This window comes from Vulpes lagopus, chromosome 4, assembly GCF_018345385.1.
Source record: "Vulpes lagopus strain Blue_001 chromosome 4, ASM1834538v1, whole genome shotgun sequence".
NCBI lineage: Eukaryota > Metazoa > Chordata > Mammalia > Carnivora > Canidae > Vulpes > Vulpes lagopus.
The window spans coordinates 83,566,412-83,592,666 of NC_054827.1; the positions used below are offsets into that span (position 1 = coordinate 83,566,412).

Here is a 26,255-nt window from a genome sequence, read left to right on the forward strand (position 1 = left end):
TCATAGTGCAAACAAGAGTATATACATACAAAATATGTGATTACAAAATCATATTGGGGAAATACTCATGTTTGACAGTTGATTTCAAACATAGCTGAAGTGGAGCACTGTTAGTATAGTAGAGCCTAACACTATATTATTTTTTAAAGATTTTATTTATTAATGAGAGATACAGAGAAAGAGAGAGAGGCAGAGACACAGGCAGAGGGGGAAGCAGGCTCCACGCAGGGAGCCCAACACAGGACTCAATCCTGGGTCTCCAGGATCATGCCCTGGGCTGAAGGCAGGCGCCAAACCGCTGAGCCACTGAGGCGTCCTGTAACACTCTATATTCATAATATCTAATACACCTTGACCCATGTGCTGAAAATATTTTGAAATATTTCCATTTAGGAAGGCTTTGGAGTCCCGCATTATTTGTAGAACATGCTTAGTTAATTCATGCCAATTCTGTTTGCATCTGTCAAGATAAACGTATAAAGTACAGATCTTCAACATGGCAAAGAGCGTGGCTTAATGGAAAGTGCATAGATTTGGAGTCAGGCAGAGTGTGTTAAAATCTTGCCTTTTCCGGTTAGGCATGTTACTTAACCTCTGTGAGCAAGCCTATTTTCTTGCCTCTGAAACAAAGATATATTCTTACAGAGAATTATAAAGAATACTATGTATACTTCATATTGCTTAGCATATGAAGCACTCTAGAAAGGTTAAATCCTCGCCCTATTTGCTTTACTTCATCCTCACCCTTTAAATGAAAATCTTAAAATTTCTTAGGATAGGAAAAATAACAGCAGTCACAACCTCTGTTAACAGGTAATCTTTTTTTGAGACTCAGATGTCAGCTGAGGTCATGATGTTCTTTGGGTTGTAAATAAAATCAGCTCCAGTGCTCTGGCTCATATCTTTTGGGAATCCCAGAGGCTGCACCAAGATTGCTGGACAGGCTTCACCTATGCCCTCCGGAAATATCTAGAGTGTCTTGGACTTTAGATACCCCTGTCAGCTCTGTCTTCAGATTCCTATATCCACTGGATTCTTGAATCCCTTGGGCTTCGTGTGCTATAGGACTTCTTCCTTTTTGCCAGTATGAGCCAGATGAATGGCATGGCCCTTTCCCCTTGATTTCCCCAAACACCACACACAGGTCTGTATGTCTAGCCAACTTGAGTGTAGATCTGGATGCTCCAGCAGAGACAGTTCACACAGCAGCTGTGCTAACAACTTAAACCTGAATTTTGGATACCAGTATTTCTTTCCAGCTACTTTTCTTCACCTGTTACGGTTTCACAGCATACTGCTTGACCCCACTCTGTCCCTCAAGTCCATTTCTAGCTCTGTTTTGGGGGATCTCCTCTTCTGGGTTTTCTCTATCCATTCCTAAGTTCTCCCCTTTTATTATGCAGAGCCATTAGTTCATCCTCAGTTTCAAACCAAATTCTACTCATCATTGGGCTTGAGTAAATGGAGTTATCTCTTCCAGGATCTTAGTCACCCTTTGTTCCTTCCATTGATCACCTTTCCTAGAGTGGTGGCTTCAACTGCTCCTAAGAACTGACAGAGGCCTTGACGTTTCAGTCATTTTTTTTTTAAATCCCTCCCTCACTCAGCTTTCTAAGAGGCAGAGAGCATAGAAAATATTTATTTCCTCTCTGATACAAATTACATCACTTTTGAAGGAGCAAAAATAGTATAATCATTTTTTATTCTAATAACATTTTCCTCCTAGACACAAATTCTTAAACCCAATTTTTCTTATATTAGGGGGCTTTTTGTTGTTGCTGTTGTCTTTGTTTTTTGTTTTATTTTGTTTGAGAAATCACTGAATGAATTCATATTAGGCTTTGTTCCCTCATCTGCAAAATTGAAAGATTGGATTAGATGATCTCCAAAGCTCCTTATTTGTTTAAACTTACATGATTCTTTAAGTGTAATTACTTATATATATTATTTCTCTAACAGTTAAATACATGAGTATCACTTATCACTTACTAAAAAACCTGTCATAGTTTTTCTTACTTTGAAGTGAACTCATGAATCAAAACTAATGTCACTTTTATTTCATTCTCCCCTCCCCAACTTTTCAGTCTCTAAAAAATGTAGGTTTGGGAATCACAGACCTTTTTAAATGTATTACTGGTGGATGTTCATTTGAGAAACATTATCTAATATTTTTGCCCTTCCTCCTTTTTAAATGTAAAGGCTAATGGCAATGACAATGACCTCATGGAGTTGCTGTGAGAAATAAATGAGATCATTTATGTGAAAAGAATTTGTAAATTGTAAGGCACCATCAAATGTGAGTTAATTTGGAGGAGGAAAGAAGTAGAAACTTAGAAAGAAAAGGATAGATAAGTTCTGTGGCATGCTTTGTATCTTCTAGTAATAGACGAAGCCTTATTCAAATTGCCACAAAACTGATCATTGCTGTTGCACCTTCTTCCTGTCTTAAACATTGTTCATGTACTGCCTTTAGGGCAAGTGTTGGTTAGTTTCATTAATGTATACTGCACAGCACAAAACTGCCTACTTAAATCAATGCATTGTTTTTAATTGACATGGAAGTGTCTAGAGAAAAATCAGTTACACTACTTTCTTTTTACTTTTTGAAAGTTAAGACCTATCAACAAGGTCTGGACACTATGGAGTTTCCATGTTGTTTTCTATTTCATGCATATTCTTATTAGATTCCACAGCTGTTGAATTCCATGAAATTTTAAACTGGAAGAAACTGAGTTTCAAAGACAGTTGCTGGAGAAAGGAATGAAAATTTAAAGTCTTGCCTCAGTGCAAGACAATTTTGCCCAGCCCCCAAGTGCCTTCTGTCATTGATGTTCCATTGTACCGTTCAAAGTGATGATGATGAATTTCTTTTCTCTCTGTATTTTTTTTTCCTTTTCTCTCTTTAAATCTTTTAAATGGCTTTGACCAGTGCTTGAGGAGCCGTTCACCATTGTACTCTTCTTACAGCCTTGCCTGGTGGAGCTCCCACCCAGTTGCTTCAAGTTGTCAGTATTCTTGTGCCCACCCCTATCACTGCCCCCCACTCTCTGCTGAAACCATTTGCTTCTTTTCTTGACTAATCTTCCTCCAGGACTCAGGCATTGACCTTTTCATACAAAGTGAGACAGTTTAATTACTCCTTTTTCTTTTCTAATATGCACATCTTAATTTTCTCTTCAGCGGCTTTTCTTTCACTCATAAATCTGCCCTAGTCTCTTCAGTTAAACAAAATTTAAAAAGACAAAATTAAAGAATACTATATATGTTTCCTTGGCATTTCTTCATCTTCCAGGGAGAGTTTTTTCTTCCTTCAACTATTCTCCTCCCTTCATCACAGTGTCCAGGCTGGATTGTGTCCTGAGTCAATTAGCATTCTCCAAAGAAGCCAACTGTCAGTCCGCCAACTGTAAGCCACGTGTAAGACTGTAAGAATTAGAGGTGCAAAAGACTGATTGGTGGAAATGTCTGTGATGGACAAAGTGAAGAAGCAAGAGTAGGGTAGGTTGAGCCTTCAGACTGTTAAATAAACCTATTACCTCCAAAAAGAGAAAAGGAAGGACGGCAGATGGTATAGAAAGAGCCTTGCATTGTCATGCCCTTTGAGAAAATCTCAGCCATACCAACGGGACACCACAGAGTAAAGAATGTGCATTAGAGGATTCCTGAGTTAGGCAGAACTATACCCCCATAGTGCTAAAAGTTAGTCTTCTCCAGGATTAGGCGCTACACCTCCACTGGCTGACACAGGTACTTCAGTCTGGTGAAGTCACTTTCTCAAAGCTTAAAAATGACTATGAGCCTGGTGTGCCTGGGTGGCTCAGCTGCTTAAGCAGGAGACTCTGGATTTCAGCTCAAGCCATGATCTCAGGGTCCTAGGATCAGCCCCTGTGTCAGGCTCCACCCTTAGCAGGGAGTCAACTTGAGATTCTCTGTCTCCCTTTGCCCATCCCCCTCCTTGCACACATGTGCTTGCTCTCTCTCTAAAATAAATAAATCTTAAAAAAAAAAAAAAAGACTATGAGCCCCTTTTCACCATGTTTGTAACTTTTGGTGAGCTACCTCTTATAGACAGGCAAAATTGTGGTTCACGGAATTATACCCCACCACAAATTCATAAATAGTCAATAAAACTATTGCAACCAGGTATCCACTTCCTTTGGACTGTGTGGTTACAGTCATTTGCAAGTTGATGCTATTTTTATCAGCATGTTTATAAAAGCTCTTCAGTGTTGATAACTCCAGAAATTGCCATTCAGTATTACTCTTTAAACATGTAGAAGATATTTTACAATTTGGAGAACTTAAAATGAGTATTTTACTCAGTGCTATTATTATTATTATTATTATTATTATTATTATTATTATTTGACTGCTTAATATCTTTCAGACACTCTTCTGGATATTTTATATACATGGATTCTTTTCGTCTGTATCATCACCCTTTGAGATAGATCCTATTAATATTGATATTTAAAAGAAGATGAAATAGAGGCACAGATAAGTTAAATAAATCCTCCAAGACCACAGGGTTATAAAGTTGTGAAGCCAGGCTTCAATCCCAGGCCGTTAGTCTCAGAGCCCAACACTACTACTCCACTTCCTATACCAGTAATAGCCAGAACAATTTTCTCTATAAAATTGTTAATTGCAAAATGTTGGCCCAGGATCTCCTTTTAAGCACATGCATTATGCAGCAGTTTTTCTTGTCTTTCAGGTCCCTGCGTTCCTAATCCATGCCATAATGGAGGAACCTGTGAAATAAGTGAAGCGTACCGAGGGGACACATTCATAGGTTACGTTTGTAAATGTCCTCGAGGATTTAATGGGATTCACTGTCAGCACAGTAAGTCATCCACAGTCGTTGTGCTTTTATTATTATTATTGATTGCAAAGTATACAAGTCATTATCATTCTTGTTGGGAGCAGACTGATAGAAGCTTCCCGCAGCAGAGGATCATGAGAGTTGGCTAATGCTGCTGCTTCTCTCCCACTGAATACACGTCATCTCCCAGTGAGGACTCTTGGACTGTGTCTCAATTCTCCTAGTGGTGCATGGAGCTAGTAGTTTTGTGTTGGCTCTTTTTCATTATTTTCCAGCCATACTTGCAAAATGTTGCCTTTTATTTTAAACTGGTATCTGCCTCTTTCTTTCATACTTGTCCTGCAGCTATATTCTCCAAGTTTCGCAGACATTATTCTGTTGATTAGGTTCAGAGATATAAAAGAAAAGAAAATTGCCCACCCAGCCCTATCTATGAGCCAGTTTCCTCCTTCTTACATGTTGGCATTTTTATTGTGAAAATCTTTGAAAGTTCAACAAATATGTTATCTGTGCTTTTATCTTTCATCCCCATTCTTATTTATCCTGGGAAGTTAAATAAAATAGGTCTGCTTGCGATGCTGTCTTAGAAATATGGCTCAACATAAATGCCAACTGAGTGATGGGGGAGTACTTAACTGCTGTAGAGGTTGAGGCAAGCAGGGAGGCTACCATGGACAGTGTGCTGTCAGGGTGGGCTCTTACAGAGGTGGACACGTGTGAGTTGGGTCTTTTTTTTTAAGATTTATTTATTTATTCATGAGAGACACAGACTGAGAGAAGAGAGAGGCAGAGACATAGGCAGAGTGAGAAGCAGGCTCCCCACAGGGAGCCCGATGCGGGACTAGATTCCAGATCCCTGGATCACCACCTGAGCTGAAGGTAGGTGCCCAACCGCTGAGCCACCCAGGCGTCCCGTGAATTGGGTCTTGAAGAAGGGAGAGGATTTTGATCAGAAGGAAGGGAACAGAGGAATGGCACGTGGTAGGAAGAATGAATATATGAACTCTAAATACTGGAATGATGGTTAAGACCATAGTGTCATGAATGAGTAAGGCAAAACTGGATGTGTCAGCGAGAATGCCATTTCCAACCACCAGCAAAAAAACATAAGATACCTCCTGGCTCTGAGACGATGGGAGCATAATGTACTTGCTGGAGACTTGCTGTAGCTAGGACTTGGTAAAATGTCCGTACAAGTCTGTTATATAGTACAGTGGCATTTGTGTTCCTTACAACAGGCAGCTAAGCCGTTGTGATTACCCCTAGAGCTCAGGTCACCCACAAGGAACTGAGGGGCTACTGATTTTTCTCATACTGGGGCTAGAGTTACCAAGGCTGATTCTCCCTCATTGTAGCATCACTGCTCAGGCTTCACACACGAACACCTCAGAACATCCTCAGGCAGATAGACATGGGAGCCCAAAATCTTGGCTGCCTGGACATTCATTTAATCCCTGAAGAGAATGTTTCCAACCTTACATATTTGCAAATCTTTGTGGTATTGTATCACAGCGGTGCCCAGAGGAAGGCAGTCTGGCCACTCAGTTGAACACCTTAATTCAGAGCCACTTGCATCCAGTAAACACGCACACACACACACACACACACACACACACACACACACACTTGCAGAGGAATCCCCTCTTGAAATGAAAACAGAATTTTCATAATGAGATGCTGTACAATATTCTGAGGCAGGAATTTCTCCCAAAGTCAGATCATCCTAACTTTTTCTTTCTATGCTGCAAGGCTCTGGGAAGGAGAGGGTAAGAGTATACAAAGAGACAAAGATTCTTACTGTTAGAAATCCTGAGAAGGGGAGTATTTAGAAGGCATGTGTAGATCCTAATGTCACTTAAATGTTTATAATTATTACCTCTCTTACCCTAACCTACTGCTGATGTAGTGCGAAGTTGGGGCTAATCCTTAAACCAGAGGTTGAGAAATTCCAAATCTGAGTTCCAATTAATAATATCTGTACAATGGCACAACAATTATTTTCACATTTCTGGGCCTTGTTTTCTTCATATTGTGAAGAAACATTTAGTTTGCATTATCATTAATAGTTTAGAAGTCCCACTAAAGACATCTAGTCATCATTTGAGTATCCCAGTATAAGGGAGGTTGCTTTGGACAGGGTCCTGGGGAACTATCCACCTGCTTCTGATTCCCACATGTGGTTAGCTGCGAATCCTTTCAAGAGAACTATCAGGTTTGGAGAAATAGAACAAACCATTCTTGATGGAACATCCTAGTCTTTTCTCTTATACCTTACACCATATTCAAATAAGCTCATTAATCGACATAATTTTGTTGAATTTCAAGGCTTATTTGAAGCACAAAAGAAAAAAAATTATCTCCCTTATTGCACCTGGTTTCCCCATAAGATGACAAACCCATGTCAGGAATTGCCCTGGGAAGCCTGAGGCTGAGAGATTTGATTCAGAAGTGGGGATTTTGTGGTCTCAGCAAACTAGTCCCTATTCTCTGAAGTGCATCATTATCAGAAACAACAGAGAATGAAGGGAAAAGGACTGGATTTGGAATCAGAGACCTGGATTTAGACCTGACCTTTACAGTTATTGGTTAAGTGACCTTGAGCCAGTTGTTTGACCTTTCTGCAATTGAAGGCATATAAATCGAGGAATTGAAGTAGAAATAGATGGTCTTTGGTTCATACAAACTAGGAGAGTGTTATGACTAAACGAGTAGCTTACTCACTGTACAAAGGTTATCAAGCCTTTCTCTTTATGGATGAAATTGAAAAAGGACTATATATTGGGAAAGCAGATTTAGAAGTTCTGGGAGTTCTGAGAGCTTTTTCAGGTATGAAAAACAAAAAAAAAGCATTTTTTTTAATAGCTCTTCAATCCCTTGTGAGAACTGTTAGGCATTTGGGTTTATTTTTCACAATGGTAATAGTTTTATGGCCCAGATATGTTCTAGAACCTTGCTGCTCAAAGTGTGGGGTCATACATCAGCATTGCCTGGAAGCTTGTTAGAAATGTAGATTATCAGTACCACCTCACACTAGCTAAATCAGAATCAGTTTTTTTTTTTTTTTTTCAAAATGATCCCCAGTAGACTCCCACACACATGCTGAAGTTTGAGAAATATTACACAAGGCTTTCAGTAGCTCAAAGTAATCAGCTTTCAGTTACATAACAATACATTACAGGGAAAATATTTATTATGGTTTTTGCAAATCAAAACTATATTGAAAATCAATAAAAATGAGAAATGTACCGATATCATATTAACATTTCATTTGGAAAAAGGATTGAAAAAAATTCTTCAGACATCCATATATAGGATGACATTAATTTAGTTCTGTATAGCAGAATGTGAATTAAATATCTTTTGATATATAACTAAATACTTAAAGCATTTTAAGTTTCATGGTACAGGAGTGATAAATACATAATTAGTAGATTTACTTTAAAACTATTTTGTCAGTGTTACAAATTGGGGGAAAAATGTTTGCAGTGACAGCTTTAATATTATCCAATATTATTTTTTTTGTAGTTAATAGATTTTAGGTTTTAGAATAGTTTTAGGTTTACAGAGCAGTTGAGCAGGAAATATCCATTTATCCCTCCCCTGCCTGCATAGCTTCCCCTATTATTAACATTCACATTAATGAGGCATACTTATTATAATTGATAAAATGTTATTGATACATTATTTTTAACCAAAGTCCATAGTTTATATTAGGGTTCACTTTTTGTATTATGCAGTCCTATATGTTTTTGAAAAATACGTAATATCCTCTATCTCCCGTAGCCTCATAAATAGTTTCAGTGACCTAAAAATCTTCTGTGCTCAGCCTAGTCATCCCTTCTTCCCTTGCCAAATCCCTGGCAACCACTGATTTTTTTTTAATCTCTACAGTTTTGTCTTTCCCAGAATGTCATGTAGTTGGAATCCTACATTGTATGTGGCTGGAATAATAGAATATGTAGCCCTTTCAGACTACCTTCTTTCACTTAGCAATATAGATTTCAGGTTCCTCCATGTCATTTTATGTCTTGATAGATTTTTTAATTATTTATTTATTCATGAGAGACAGAGAGAGAGAGAGAGAGGGGCAGAGACACAGGCAGAGGGAAAAGCAGGCTCCATGCAGGGAGCCTGATGTGAGACTCGATCCCGGGTCTCCAGGATCACGCCCTGAGCCAAAGGCAGATGCTCAACCATTGAGCCACCCAGGTGTCCCTATGTCTTGATAACTTAAAAACAAAAAAAACACTGAATAGTATTCTATTTTATGAATCTATCAGTTTGTTTATTCACTCACCTATTGAAGAACACTTTGGTTGCTTCCAATTTTTGGCACCACTATAAACATTCATGTTCAGGCTTTTTTGTGTGTGTGACATAGTTTTCAACACACTTGAGTAAATACCTAGAAGCACAATTGCTGTATCATTCGGTAAGAGTACACTTAAGAGTAAGAAACTGCAACTGCCTTCCACAGTGGTTGTACCATTTTGCATACTTAGCAGCAATGGATGAGAGTTCCAGTTGTTCCATATCCTCACCAGCACTGGTTACTGTCTGTTTTTTGGATTTTAGCCATTATGTGTGAGTTTTTGATCATGAAAGCAGCAGAGATGATAACTTTATAAGAATAATAATGATTAGTATTCATTTTTATACAGAATTACAGGTTCTTACCATACAATAATGTGAAACACACAATGCACATATATACATACATGTGCATGTGTGTATGTGTGTGTATGTAAATTATAAGCTGAATTGAGCACCAAAACTCTCTAAAGGCTAGACTTTTGAAAGGAATTTTTAAGAATACAATTTTCTTCTGGGAGCTGCATTTTGGGCTGGCTAGAAGTAACCATTTTTTATTTGTTGCTTAGAAACAAATCTAATGCCTTAGGGAAGGACAATTTTTTCATTCCCAGAACTCTTTGTCCATGTTACCACTGAAAGTATTCTATGCATTGTTCCCTACATATGTGCAGCTGCCAGCCTACAATTTAAGCACAAATTTTCAGGTTCTTATTCTTCAAGGAAGGAGAGCTGATCTAGGTGCCATCAGTTCCTGAAACAAAAAGGACTGTTTTAAAGAACTAGCCCACATTATCAGATTAGCTGAAGACAATACACAATCTCATCCCCTTCTCCCACTTATATGTTGTGCTAACTATTATAAACCAGTGTGTTCTCTTTTTTTTAAGATTTTTATTTATTCATTCATTAAAGAAGAGAGAGGCAGAGATATAGGCAGAGGGAGGAGCAGCTCCCTGTAGGGAGTCTGATGCGGGAACTCCATCCCAGGACCCCTGGATCACAATATGAGCCAAAGCTCAACCACTGAGCCACCTGGGTATCCCAAACCAGTGTGTACTTAATTTTATCCTATTGATTAATGGATTCATACATTCAACAAATATTTATTTTTTATTCTTTTGTCTCACACCAGATATTTATTATGACTTTATGAGTAGTATTAATTCTAATCTAACATTAAAAAACTTACCATTAATACTGACAATAATGATAACCATCTTGAAACCAAGCATTAATTTGTATCATAAACATTGGCACTGAATACAGCAAGGAAATGAAAATGTTTTGTAAGATCTATGGCAAATATTGCTTCAGTAAATAATAAATGAAAGCACTTGAATTCCATGTGATCAGGATTAAAAAGGAAGTTGTATTCTGGATGAGAAAGATATAGATTCCAGGCTGATGCAGCATGGGTCTATGAGTCATTTTCTCTTGTAACTTAAATATCCCACTTTTCTCAGAGTCAGCCAATGATATTTGCCATTTCGAGGATCATTGTTAATTGGTTTAATAATATATTTGGCAATTATATGTTTTCTCTGGTAAGTGGTGCTTAGTAAACAAAAACTCTGGTTTTAGCTCGCTCTTTTGAATTGAAATCTTTGGTCTGTACCCTGGATATAGTTAAAAGCATCCATATGGTCTGTAGGTGTACCAGGCTAAGGAAAGCTGGCTTAAAGAATGGCCTTTACTCTCCAAATCATACTGGAAGAAGCATGCTGTTAGAGAAGAATTCTGGATTATACCAGGGTTTTTGAGGCAGCTGTCTCTAGACCAATGGATGAAGGGTCAGTTAGCACTTACTGGTTGTGTGCCTCAACTTCCTTATCCAATAATTCATCAATTTAATGAACACTGAGAACTTCACAGTGTTATGTGCTGGAAATAATGTGTATATAAAAACTAGAATTAATAATCCATTGTCCTGCTTCCCTAAACAGGATATGTGTTAGGATCAGATGAGAGGTTTGAGAACATACTTTACATATCTTAAAGGGTTAACTATCCCTAATGAACTAATATTTTTAAATATGACAGAGATTTCTATTGGTCTTTAATTTTTTCCTTCCTCTAAAAACATTTTAATTGTAATTTTTTTTAAGAAAAAAATGAGTGGTGGGCCAAGGGGAAGCTCAATTTATAGCTTTGTGCTTTTCTATAAGAATTCCTCTCATAACATCCTTAATTCTTATATGTAATTATCATTTTTAAAAACTACTCTTTCTACTTTTAGTTTGATGGCCTCTTTATTTTAGCTTTCCATTGGAGGATCAGTTTGCCCTAATAAATTATTTACCTGAAAACTGTGTGGAAACTTTACCTGGAGTTATTAGTGAAACCTGCAAACTATGTAACTCTAGTAGCTAAATGAAGACCTCTAATGAAACTTCCAAAATAGACTTGTCTCCAACCCCAAAAGATTTTCTGACTGTGAATTGAATTTTCAAATTGTTCTACTCACTGATAACTTTATAGGTCAGTGTTAGGCATCTTAACTCTACAAGCCAAAGCTTCTCAAACTTAGTGTGCATCTGGGAATATAGATAAATATTAGATTTCTTTTGATCATTTATAGATACCCCACTTTAACACATATAATTGTGGATCCAGTCTCTTAATACACACCCTAGTGAAACTAATGCAGATGATTCTAGAACACTGATTCTTAACCATGGCTGCACATTAGAATCACTTGGGGACCCATGAAAAATACTGATGCCTAGCTCCCACCCCAGAGACTGATTTAATTGATCTGGGGTATGGTCTAGGCATTAGGAGTTTTAAAATCTCCCCAGATGATTCTAATGTGCAATCAAGGCTGGGAATCAGTGTTCTAGAACCATACTGTGAGGAATTACTATGCCTTAAAGAAACTAAGCAGAGAAATACTTAAAGAGAAACCGAGCTTGGGATACACAAACATATTCCCACATTAAATGTATAAATCATGCAACCTTACTGAATTTTGTCATTTCTAATGATTTACAGCAAGAACTGATTGAAAGAATCAGTCCAGAGAAAGATATTAGCTCACTGTTCTTAAAATATGTTATCCCTTAATCTATGAGAGCTCCAAGGCATTTTAATTTTCGTGTTTTTATCCTTTACAGGAGCCTTACAAAGAGCACTGTAAGGGAGATATATATAATGGATATTTACGCTGTTCAAATATGGACACAGTTTGTGATTTTTCCAATTAGAAACTCACATATTCACAAACTCAAAATATTTGAAAATTGCTACTTTTAATATTAGTTAACCATTCTTTTTTTTCTGTTACTTATTAAAAGAAATTTGATTGTCAGGAAAACAAACTATGAACAAAAATATGTTAAACAAATTTTGCCAGAAGGTTATACTCATGAAAGTAGTGTATTTATACTAATAGGCCTGACCTTCTACAGCTGATTCACTCATGATTGTATAAAGGATTTCCAGGAATGAGAGGTTGTACCACAAATGCAGTTTAAATAAAATACTTTTTTTTTGTTTTTTGCATGGAATCCCAATTTCCCAAGCTTTTCAGATTGTGCTCTTAACAACATTGATTTCCAAATTCCTGTTCTGTGAATTACCATTGTCCTGCCCAGTGGCCCACATAAAGCTTCATTCTCCCCTAAAAACTTAACCCAATCCTGTGAAGAAGTCATTTATTTATTTACACATTTGACACATTTTTTTGGACCTTACTTGCTATTTTGCCAGGGTGCCAATATGTGCTTAGGAAAGAATATAAGCCCCCTGACCCTGTTGCTGGTTAGATCTTGAAAATACTGCTAAGGAGTAGGCCACTCTGTCCTCTGCTGGTAGCCATCCAGGCAACTGAAACTGCACATGATCTGGGGCTATTTTAATGACATTGGGTTCTACTGTGATCCCTGGGGCTGGAAAGTCATGTGACTTTTTCGGAGCTTCACACATCCCTTTATACACACAGCTGCTCAGCCTAACTGTTCTTCCATTTAGGGCTCAAACTGACACCTCAGAGGCCACACCTCTCTTACTCTCATCGCAACCATTTTTCCCAGGAAGCCTTTTTGCAGATTCATTTAATTTTTATCAGTTATAAAAGCAATAGCATCTGTGTACATTGGCTCCATAAGGCTCTGAAGTCTACTCAGCCAACAGATATATATGTTAACTCCTTGTTCTATGCCAAGCACTGTTCTGGACACTGGGAAACAGCACTGATCCAAAATAACCAAGTCCCTGGTATCATAGGACTTCCATCCTGTTGGGATGGGTAATAAATGATCTGACTCTTGACTACCACTCAGACTTCTTTTCCATGCCTGGGAAAAGAAGGAAATGGGAAAATGGGAAATAAAAACCATGATGGGTAATAAAAACCATGATGCATGCATTTACCATATGTCCCAGCAATTATCCTCTTGGGCATTTATCCCAGAGAAATTGAAACTTAAATTCACACAAAAATCTATATGTGGATGTTCTTAGAAGCTTTATTGATAATAACCAAAAATAGAATCAACCCAGATGCCCTGTAACAGGTGAACGGTTAAGCATACAGTAGTATACACATACCATGGCATACTTACTACTCAGCAATGAAAAGGAAGGGACTCTTGATACATCCAATAATTAGATAAATCCCAGGGAATTCAGCTGTGTGAAAACTGCCAGTCCCAAGAGTATATATGAGATGATTCTAATTAAATATTAACTTTTTGAAATAACAGGATTTTAGAAATAGAGGACAGATTAGTAGTTTTCAAGTGTCAGAGGGGAAGAAAGGTAGCTGAACGTAGTTAGAAGAGGACATGAAGTAACTTTGTGGTGTTGGAACATTTAGTATATTGACTGGGATGGTAGATGAGCAAACCTACATATGTGATAAAATGGTGTAATTACTTACATTTACACAAATGCATAGAAGTAAAACTGGAGAAATCTGAATAAGATTGATGTAGTAATGTCAGTATTTTAGTTGTGCTTTTATATTATGGTTTTGCAAAATGTTAACCATTGAGAGGAACTGGGTAAAGTGTACATGGGGTTTCTTTATATCATTTTTTTTTTTTTTACAAATGCATGTGAATCTAAAATGATCTCAACAAAAATCTGAATTAAAAAAGATAACATAGTGTTATGCAATATCAAGTATTGATATATGTTATAAGGATAAAGATAAAGAGCAGAGGTGTTTGAGTTCTATTTTAGGCATGGCCAAGGAAGTTTTCTCCCAGCAACTGACATTTGAGCAGAGACTGTAAATTAAGGCAGGGGGCAAGCCAACAGAGGGCATAGCCAATGCTAGAGTTGTAAGGGGGCTGTGTGCTTGGAGTATGGTGAATAATGAAGAGAGGCATGGAAAAGAAGTCTGAGTGGTAGTCAAGAGTCAGATCATGTAGGGCCTTATAAGACGTAGAATGGACTTTTTATTTTATTGTAATTGTGGAAGGGCATCTCGGGGGTGAAGAGCAAGAGAGAGCACACTAACTATCTTCTGTTTGGAGAATGCCTCTGACTGGTGATGAGGAGCAAGCTGTGTTGGGGTCAAGAGCAGAACACCTGAACCACCTGGGAGATGATGATGTTACTGAGGTGGTAGCAAGGACTTAGGAAGAGCTGAACAGAGTTTCAGATTTGGAAAATAGTTTGGAGTGGATTCCACTGGGATCATAAGTATTTCATTTTTGGTAAGGAAATTTAGTAACATTGTTACTAAAACTTTAGGAAAAAAAAACTTTTTTCCATAGACAAGGGCAGTATAATAATACATTGTTATAATTTTGGGGCACCTGGGTGGCTCAGTGAGTTGAGCATCAGACTCTAGGTTTCCCTTCAAGTCATGGTCTTGTGGGTCTTGAGATTGAGCCCTGTGTGGGGCTCTGCACTCAGTGGGGAGTCTGCTGGAGATTCTCTCTCCATCTCCCTGTGCCCCTCTCCCCTCAAATAAATAAATAAATCTTTAAAAAAATAATAATACAGTGTTATAATTTGCAGTATGCCCTGTTATTGACATTTGTTCTAGCTTTTAACAGCATTATAAATGTAGACTCTAAACTTTTAAAGATACAAAAGATGTGTAATACAAACACATGTACATATATAATCAATGCCTTTAACATATATGGTACTTAAGATATTAAATTTCCAATTTTTGTTATTTTTAAAGGACCCATAAGATTAACTGTCTTTAAATGTATTTTTCTTTATATTTCAAATTAGCTAAATCATAATCGTAGAATACAGTATATTCAGTATATTCTAAAGAAAACATAATAGAAGTGATATGTAAATCATCACTGGGGGCAGCCCCGGTTGCTCAGTGGTTTGGCACCACCTTTGGCCCAGGACCCAGGATCCAGTCCCACGTCGGGCTCCCTGCATGGAGCCTGCTTCCCTCTGCCTGTGTCTCTGCCTCTCTCGCTCTCTCTGTGTCTCTCAGGAATAAATAAATAATTAAAAAAATAAATAATCACTAATGTAATTACATACTGAAGTACAATAATGATTTTGAAAAAGAGGACATCTTTGAGGAATCCGGAAATCACAATTGCATCGAGAGGATGTTTACCAACATCAGCCTTTAAAATGTATCTCAATTGATTTTGCTTTCACAATTCCTAATTGATTTTGCAATCATGCCATAGCTGAAAGTCTAAAAAAATTAAGGCAATATATACTTTTGAAATACCCTTGTATATTCAGGAAGTTTTAATCATTATATAAGATATATCTTTAACTAGAACATTTTTACATGTGAATTCTTCCCCTGAGCCATATGAAAAGAAGTTCTTTTAGTGATAAGTAAAGGGATTGTTTCTGACTCCAAATAAAATGAATATAGTTTATTTAAATAAGGAAGGCATAAGGCAGGTGGAGAACTTCACTGTAAAAGAGACCCAAACTTTGATTCCTTGTGTGTTGTTAATAAGTCATATCAACTTGAACTAATGATTCTGCTAAGCCTTGGTTTCCTCATGTGTGATGGAAATAACTTGTCCCTTTGCCTACTCTTAGGTCCAGATTGACAATATCCAGGCAATTTAATATATACGGTGTCATATACAATTAGAAGTTCTATGTATTCATAAACATGATTGGTTTTCAAAATGCTTTTTCTTTAATTGTGGTAAAATAAATTGGGACTAAAAACTAAAATAAATACTGATTTTATCTGAGCGAATTTTGTTCCAGAGAGGATGGGAACACTAGATATCCTAACGTTAAAAAAACAAACAAACAAGCAAACTTATAAACAAGAATGTATGTCATCCTAATAGCTGGGTGAGAGAGAGGAAACAAAGAAGGGAAGGGAGGAGAGAGAGAGAGAGTAGAGAGAATGAAAACATGTCAGTGCTGTTATTCCAGTTGTCTCCTTTTCAGTGACGCTCCTTAAAAGAGTTTTCTATACCCTGTGTCTCCTGTATGCTTTGTGATCACATAATATCCAGATTCTGATCACTTCTTATACTTCCAGTCTTTCTCTAAGGCACCATTACCTATTATGACGTACTCAAATGACTGTGCTATCTCTACATTTGTCTCGAGGCTATTTTCAAAAGAACAGCCAAGATGATCCTCTTAAAACACAACTCCTATTAGGGCATTTCTGTGTATAATACATCCCACCCCCCTTGGTTTCCTAGTTTGCTTGGAATAGAATCCTAATGTATAGCAACCAAGAGACTGATGTGTTTTGCTCCTGGCCATCTCTGACCTTCTCCCCAACCATAGTCCATCATGCTGATTCCACTTTGGTCACACCATTTTTCTTGCTGTCTGCCAACATGCCAAACCTGCTTCCAGTGTGGGGCCTTTGCTTTTGTGTTTACTTATCAAACATCTCTTTCCTAGATAGCCATGGGGCTTGCCCCCTTTCTTTCCTTATTAGATCTTTCTACAAGTGATAATTCTCATAGTGCTTTTCTCCAGCCAGCTTGAATAAGATGTCATTCGGTAAAACCCTCCTCCACCATCTCTCTAATGTCCATTCTCTTATTCTTTATTTTTTAGAATTCCTCACCAACCAGTGTGGTTTTTTGTGTATTTATTTCTTACTGTTTTTTTCTCCTGTAGAAAGTAAGCTTCCTGAGAGCGAGGATTTGATTTGTTTATTTTTCCTCTTTTTCAATGCCTAAAAAACTCATAGTAGGCACTCGATAAATATTTGTTACGTAAATAAGTGACTGAAACTTTAATCTGTCAATCAATCTGCCATTAATGTATCATCTACTAATACCTGTCTTCCATAATTTGGGTGCTAGGGAAGACAAAAAAAAATGAAAAAGCTCTACAAAACAGTGTATGCCTTCAATAGCTTATGAAATTAATATGGAGAAAAACACTACTTCATCTAGGAAAAATCCTGTGGCCAAACAAGTTTTGGAACAGCATACATTTTTTCCCACCTTTTGGAGATTGCTGGTGTTCATCAACTTACTGAAAGCTCTGGCAAGCTGGGCAGTGTATGAAGAATGATAGATATCTAATTGTTAGATGATTTAAAAAAGTTGTTTAATATTGTTTAACTCAATTGCCTGGAAAAGATGGGAGTGGTCGGGTGGGAATAGCATTGGAAGCTCACGTGGAAAGTTTCATCTTTAGGCAAAGAAGACAGGACAGATGAAAACAAAGTAAGGTAGAAATGCGGGAAGGTGCAGGAGTTCTTGTCAAATGAATGGTAAATATGAAGGTGGCTGGTGGGGTGAGGTTGAAAATTAATTCAAGGAACCTTTGCATCTTCTCATATCCTCACTTCTGTGCATATACACCCAAGGAATAAAGTCTGTGCATGAGTACTTGTCTATAAGGATTGACTCAGCACTTCGAATTCTCCCCAGAAAGAGTGATTTTTTTAGTGCTGCCCTGCTGCTGGTGACTTCCTTTGAGATATGAAGGAATGATGGGAAATGCTTTCTATCAAGAATATCTAGAGAGCCATTTAAAATGTTTGTTTCTAGACTCTGTGTTGTTTGTGGTTTACAGTCAGCACACTCTTTTTCTTGGAGTCGCTTTTCTCCATATACGTTCTCACCAGCCCGGTCCACTGTCTGCTGTCTTTTCCCAATCATGTGTGCTTTAATGCTACAACTCTTCAGACTGAGCTGAGGTCCTTTGTGAGCTACATTCTCACAGCCTAGGCAGTGACTCCTTCAAGATTAATATTCTAAGACAGGTGCCAGCAGTCCTGTCTAGAGAGGATTGCAGCACAGGAGTTACCCTTCTGGGAGAAATGGGTCCTGAGAAACTGTAGTCACACATACGAGGTAAGCACAGGAGAAGGTGGTTGTGGCACAGATCAGGTGGTTCTGAATATGTCCTTCCCAGACTGGTGCCAATTGTGTAGTTGCTTCCTTTGTAAAACTCTGCGTCATCTGGTAGATGAAAGGTACATGAGAGTAACTAACTGCAAGGATCTTGCATTGGCCTTGCCATGTGCATAATGGATTATAAAGGGGTAGAGGCCAAAAGTCTAGCTGTGTGTCTCCTTTGCTAGCCTGTGCACAGTAAGAGACACAGGTAGGGCCACCAGCTCCATAAGCTGAACCTCATTACTTACCAAAACCTAGTCCTGACGTAACTTCCCTACTTTATTCCCACATTCCCTTTTATATACCGAATGCTTTGCCCAACTTAGCCACTTGCTATTCCTCCTTCATCTTCCTTGATTGCCCGTTCTGCCACCTTTGCTGATGTGCTTTCTCTTGGGGAGCCCTTTCCCTTATGACTCATCTATGATCCCAGGTACAGATCCTCCAGGAGCACTTGCATGATTTCTACTCCTTCAAGCAATAAAGCTGTTGTAACTTTCTACCTTGGTTGACACTTATTTTTCCATTCTGTCTACCTTACTTTGTATTTATTTGTATATTTCTCATCACTCCAGGTAGCTTAAAGATAATTTCCGCCTGAATAATCCTTGATTCCTGATCATAACTCAGAATTGTGCCGTGCACAGCACATAGCAGGTACTCAATATAGAGTTGATAAATGAATGACTAGTAAGAGCTCAGCAAACCTTTGCTTATTGTTGGACTACCAAAACAGAAACCCCAAGAAAACCATGGTGAATTGCAGTAGAAATAAATGGAATTGTCTTGTCTCTTGCACTAGACCAGTTGTGGTTACTTGCCCTTCCTTGGCAGTTATGTACTTATTTTACATACCAATTTTTCCCTTATATCTCATAAGGCGCCTGTCACATAGTAGGTTTACAACAAAATATTTGTTGAATGAATGACAGGATACCTATTATCAGTGTATTATTTATATATTTTATATAAATTCAGGGAAAGTGCATGTTTCTTTTTTCTGAGGTACAAAGATGCTCAATGTTTTTAGGTACTGAGAACTATAGGAGCTATTTTTCTTGTGCTGTGGCATAGACAAATCTAGTAAGTATTCTATCCTAAGATCCTATCATTCCCACTCTACCAAATGGCTTCAGATATCTATTTTTATGTTTACCTTTCTTAATATATAGGGATCTTGCTGCAAGCTGTCTCAACTGCTTTTAGGGAAAATCAGGGTATAGGTTAAAAATAAATAGTCCAAATTCTTCTCTATTGGCTCTGCATATATAATGAGAACAGTGAACACGTACAACATGTACAACAGTAAAGATAAATCCCTATGGTCAGCTACAAAGGTCCAAGACAGCCCTTTTAGAGGCTGGGAAATTATTCCAAATTTCTTTGGAGCTTTATATAAATGACTCACCATATTTGGATATAGTAACCAATGGAGTCCACTTAGAAGATGATAAGATATTATTTTGGTGATGATACAGCTAGCATTTTTCAGAATAGTTTTCTATGTCCTCATTTAGGATGAAATTCATTGTATATCTGCAAGTCTATACACAGGGATTTTAACTTTAGTTGTTGTTTGTTTTGTTTTTTGCTAAAACTCACCATGTGCATTTTTCTCTCCATAAAAGATGGCAGTGTCCATGTTAATACATTACTGCCAACATTACCATAATTATGTAGATGGGTTGACTAAGAATGGCTGGCTTTATTTCTGGTTAATCTTGTAAGTTTGCTTAGATAAGTTCCTGGACTATTAATTACTTTAAGTTATGAATTCATCTAAGATATTTGGTATAATTTTTCACTGGTGGTCTTATATATCAAAAATTAAACAAATGTAAACATTGCTTTATTTCTTTGGGATATCTTAATTTGTAATTGGCTCTGTTTTTTAATTGATATTTCAAACTCCTAGGAAATAGAACTTATTTCAGTTTCTCTGAGTATAGTCTTGTAAGAGTGTAAATGACATTTTTATCTGAGAACATAGTCTTTTTCTTTCCCTTTCAGAGCAGTTGAATTGAAGAAAAATATTTATTGCCAGCTATCTTTCTCCTGTAGTTTATGACCTGCCATTCTCAAATAGTTCAGAGAATATATTTAAAATGAACCTCCTGGTCACTTTCTGTTTTCCTGTGATTTTGGACATGATTTGGTTTCGTCATTTGAAAATAGAGCCACTCTTTGAGGTTCAAATTTCTTGCCCAATTTTTATTTTAAGGTTTTATCAAGTATAAAACTCAAGAGCCTTGGTGGATTTAAAAGCAGATATCTTGTTTTCTTAAATATTCTCTTTTTAAAAACATGATTGATATTAAGTACATCATTACTGATAAAGGAAAAAGAAATCATGGAGATCAGAAAGAAATAAAACATCAGGTTTTCCTTTATTATTTGTAGTGACTTCTTGCATGCAATTATATACACACCCTGATGATTTAATGCTTGCCTGGGGATATCCAAAGACAAGAGGCTGTGACTGAAGCAACAGACTATACTTTTAGAGTATGGCAGGGAATGAATGTGCGGATTTCCTGTGGGCCTGATATGACCTTCTCAAAACAAAGTGGCTATGTTATCTGAGGGGAGATGGAGCCCAAGGGGAAAGGTCTGAGAAGCTCCCTGACTTGTGTAGTGGTGGTCCACAGGGAACCAAGAGGACCACCAAGAGCATAGTGACCCATCAGAAAGGGAAGCTAGAGGTAAGGGATTCCCAGAAATGAGGTGTCTTCACAAAACCCACAAAATTGCCCCAGAAGAGAATGAAGCCACAATTGCATATTCAGCACATCCAGTAGTCATCAATGTCACATTTCAGCCTGGCCATCAAGGAAAGACAAACTGCTCAGACCCAAGAGAGGTCAAAATATGACTCGAGAGTAGAGGATGTGTTGGAATGAGAAAGAAAACTATCCTGGCTTCCTTCTCAGTTCTCTCCTTGGGCACTGCCAGGAGGAGTCCTCCTGCCCCAGTCCTCTTATTTTGGAGACCTTGCTTTGGCCTTCATTTTATATCAGCTGTCACCATGGAGCAAGGAGTCAGTGGGCACAAAGGAGCATGCTTCCCTGCTTGGAGATAGATTTTCCTCTTCCAGACCATGCCCAAGGTACTCTGGACCCCACGACACTATGCTCGAATGACACCAAGATTACTCCCAGGGCCTTGGTGGGCCTCTTCTTCATATCTGCCCTGCCATGGATGAAATGTGTCACTAATGTGCACACCCTTAAGCTCGGTGATAGGCCATAGGGTAGCTGTTTACTGGGTGAGGGAAGCAGTGCTTGGATGTTTGGGCTGGGTTATCCATTGACAAGGGTGGATTAAAAGCCCTTTATTCCAGGGTCCTCACTTTGTTTTGTGCACCTCTGAGATCTCTGGGAGTTTGAACTTTTTTAAATTTTTATTTATTTATGATAGTCACACAGAGAGAGAGAGAGAGGGAGGCAGAGACACAGGCAGAGGGAGAAGCAGGCTCCAAGCACCGGGAGCCTGATGTGGGATTCGATCCCGGGTCTCCAGGATCGCGCCCTGGGCCAAAGGCAAGCACCAAACCGCTGTGCCACCCAGGGATCCCTCTCTGGGAGTTTGAAATGCAAACCTATTACTTCACTTTGTTAGAAATGTAGAAGAACATATGTGGGTATATATATATACACACACACACACACGTATATACATATACACATATAAACACATATATGTAAATATATGTAGAGAGATACATATTTCACAATTATTATTATTATTTATAATTTTTAAATATTTAAACATGTGAGATAGCTGCCCTTTGCCCAGGCCTTGCAAGTGTTAGGAGAGGGCTCGGTCTTTCCTCGCCAGGGTACACCTAAGCTGGGGAAGAAATTTCCAAACTGGATGTATTCATGGATTATTAGATACCACAAGACTGGACTTAGTTTAATATGCAAAACATAAAAGACTATTTCTTTAAAACTGGAAGTAACCTAAGGATATTTTTATTACCTAAAAGTCACCAGGAAAAGTATGGAAGCTGCTTCAAGATTTGATTCAAAGATGGAAATAAATATCTACTATTAGGTAAAAAATATGTTTTCATTTTTTTAAAGATATTATATACTGGAAAACCCACTATTCATTTTTTGATTTGGGTGACTTGTTCCCTTACACTTACCCTATGATTTTAGCATCTGTCCAAGTATATAGGCTTCAGTATATAACATTAGTCATAGCAAGTCCAGCTTTTATTTTTTATTTTTTTTAAATATTTTATTTATTTATGAGAGACACACACACAGAGAGAGAGAGAGAGAGAGAGAGAGGTGGAGACACAGGCAGAGGGAGAAGCAGGCTCCATGCACGGAGCCTGACGTGGGACTTGATCCCAGGTCTCCAGGATCAGGCCCTGGGCCAAAGGCAGGCACTAAACCGCTGAGCCACCCAGGCTGCCCAAGTCCAGCTTTTAAAAAGGCAATTGTGGGCAGCCCGGGTGGCTCAGTGGTTTAGTGCCGCCTTCAGTCCAGGGTGTGATCCTGGAGACCCGGGACTGAGTCCCACATCAGGCTACCTGCATGGAGCCTGCTTCTCCCTCTGCTTATGTCTGTGCCTCTCTCTCTCTCTCTCTCTCTCTCTCCTCTGTGTCTCTCATGAATAAATAAATAAAATCTTTTAAAAAATAAAATAAAAAGGCAATTGTCCTTACGCTAGCCTAAGAAATCTTCTTTTGCTCTTCAGTTAGAAATACTTCATCATATTAGAGATGATTGAAATAACAAAAAAAAAAAAAATCTAATTCTATTAACCATTGTCATGATTTAGGAATCGTGAATAGGGGAGTATGGTTTTATGCTTAAAAACAAATAGGACATACGCTAAATAACCAGATCCATCCTCCTGGACACTTCTTGTGTAATGATTCTCATGTCTAGATGCATATACCCTAGATGAGTGCAAGAAACTATTGTTTCTGTCAGAGTATTCTCTGATAGATACAAAGAAAATAAGAGAATTTACTTTTGTATTTACTTGTTGTGAACAATTACATGTATTAATTTTATTGCTACTTGCCACATCGATTGACAAGGTACCTCAGTGCATATGTTTGTCAGAAGGACACTAGTGCAGAGGTTCTGAGCGAAAAGTGGGAGTTCTACAAAGCAGCATACTTTCAACATAGTACAACTGCTTATGTTACCTATTTTCAATTAAATTAACCCTCACCAAACCCACATTGGCCTGAAAAGAAATATAAAGAGGAATATCAGATTGGAGAAAATACTGATAATGCAAGAGGAAAGGCAAATGTCAGCTAACATTTCCTCTCCTAATATGAGCTAAGCACAAAACAAGAAGTAGAACAGTGTTAAACTGATCATATGTTACAGCTTTTCCTTTTTATTAGCTTTCTTTTTTTAAGATTTTATTTATTTATTCATGAGTGACACACAGAGAGAGAGAGAGAGAGAGAGGCAGAGACACAGGCCGAGGGAGAAGCAGGCTCCATGCAGGGAGCCCGATGTGGGACTCGATCCCAGGACCCCAGGATCACGACCTGAGCCTAAAGCAGCCGCTCAACCACTGAGCCACCCAGACATCCTGGAGATTAGCTTCCTAAATTGAAATTAGCAACATGTTATATATGATATTCTTACTTCCACCATTGTTGTTGATTAACTCACCCAGTGTTGAGTACCATGTTTTGGGATGCTAATGCTAATATGAAGCCATCACAATTAGGGAGATGCTTTTTGCAACGTTTTCTCATTATTTTTAAAATTTATAATTTCTATATTCATTTTATAAGGTACATGATATATTCATTTAATAACTTCAGATAGTTAGATGTTTATGGGAAGTGCATACCACAATAAAAAATTTACTGATAGAAATATAAGATCAAGAATTTTGAGACCATATTAGAAAGGACTAGAAAATATTTAAAACCTTTGAAAGGAAAAGACAATTGAAACCTTAAACATGAGCTCATATAAACTTGAACTCGTAAGAGTAACCAACCAACAAATGGATGTTTCATATTTAGGTTAACTCATTTCTTCTGCTTCTAGCTAACCCAAAAGACCCACCATTTTCTACCTACAAATTGGTAGTCTACTTATGATTATTGAAATAAAATGAAACCTCAATCAGAGAAATGTATGCAGCCCTAGGAGAAATACTTGTGACAATGTCTGTACCCTGGCATTCATACAGTGATTTAGGATGAGCTAACTCATAAATGCACTGTTTATTTATAATAGATAGCTAGTTGCCTTTTAACTTTTTTGTTAATGGAAGTTTCTATCCATTAATTTGTATTGCAGACTGGCATAGAGTGGATCTCTGGAGATGCCTGTGGCTAAAATGTTTCTACTTGGTTGTGCATGTACAGGCAAGGGGGATATCATTAAAATATAATAAAAATGTACATTGTTTCTTTTTATTGTTCTGTGTGTTCTTTTGTTATAGGCACCACAGGGGAAAATTTTTATGAATTTTGTAATAAATGAGTTTGGGAGGATATAAAACGACTGTAGGTATTTGGAGGAGTAGCATATGATCATTAGATCAATACCTTAGATATGAAGAATGAAACTGAAATGTAAAATCATGGAATGACTAAATGAATGGCTTGACCCGAAGGTTTCAAAAGTTAGGGTAAATACCTTGTTATAGAAAATGGAGAATTTGTCACAAAAGTACATTTTTTTCAGAGTAATAGTTTTTCTAGACCTCTTAGGATAAAAGGTTTCAAGACATAAAACCAAAGATTTTTATATTTATGTATTCTTCTATTTTTAACTATCCAATTTTACCATGTAATTGAGGGATAAATAGCAAATAGATGCAAAGCTTACTTTATAATAAGGTAGTACTATGCACTACATAACTGTGGAAAATAAATGTATTTTGTATATGCTGGAAGCACTTTAAAATTATGGTTTAGTAATCGATGTGTTTCTGTTTTGACGTTCTGAATGCTCTTTCATCTAGCAGGTATTCCATTTTGTAGCATAATTCAGGGCATGTCTCTGAGAGAAAGCTGACATATTTAGATATGTATGAGTGCAGCTGAATTTTTGTGTGTTTTGCTAGTGGGAATTGGATAAATTATTTTCCCAGTATTCACTTTAATTTCCTTCGGTGCAGGTAATATTCTTTAAAATACCAGAGCAGTGTTCACTTTTCAGAATTAAGAAGTAAATTGGTAAAACCCTTAAGGTTACTTATTTTTGTGAATTGTTAAATAAAAGTAGGAAAATGAGAAGCCAAAAACGTTACTTGACTCTGTTCAATATAATTGATAGATTTACAAACCAGTCAGATTTCAGTTTATTTTTATTTTTACTTACTAGGACATCTAGTTTTATAAATGTATTCTTCTTTTATCTTTCATCATACGTAATGAAGTTTGTTGGGCCTGACGCTTTTGTCTGTATACTATTTTAATGTTTTAATTATATGCAGCATGCTGCTTCATTATAGAAACATTTCTTTGTTCAGTAATATATTCTATCATGGTCTAGAAAATTTCAGAAACATCCACTTTTATTTTTCACCAAAACGTGCAATATTCTAAGGTTAAAGTATTGTTTTATTTTAATTACCTCTTGGAATATTTATGCATTTAGTAAGTTATGCACTTAACTTTCTGTATTCTATTATTTTTAATTCATAACACATCTCTATAAGAAGTAATTACAAGGGAAAAGCAAATTTGCCAACAAGAATTAACAAGCATTAAAAAATGCTCATCACCTTCTCCTTTATCTTTCTCTCTGCAGGCTTCCTAACAGAGATCGCACAGATTGGCAGCTCTGACACTGTCAGGAACACTGAGTTGTGCTATGTAGGCAGAAGGG

The 26,255-nt window shown here is 37.4% G+C and overlaps 1 protein-coding gene across 2 annotated transcripts in view; it reads left to right on the forward strand.

Moving 5' to 3' along the window:
- Nucleotides 1-26,255, forward strand: part of EDIL3 (EGF like repeats and discoidin domains 3) — a 393,873-nt gene that overhangs the window by 183,929 nt on the left and 183,689 nt on the right. For both annotated transcript variants that reach the window (XM_041753350.1, XM_041753351.1), the window contains one exon: nucleotides 4,715-4,843. In XM_041753350.1, the coding sequence (XP_041609284.1) occupies nucleotides 4,715-4,843 (129 nt within the window). The remainder of the gene's footprint in view (nucleotides 1-4,714; nucleotides 4,844-26,255) is intronic.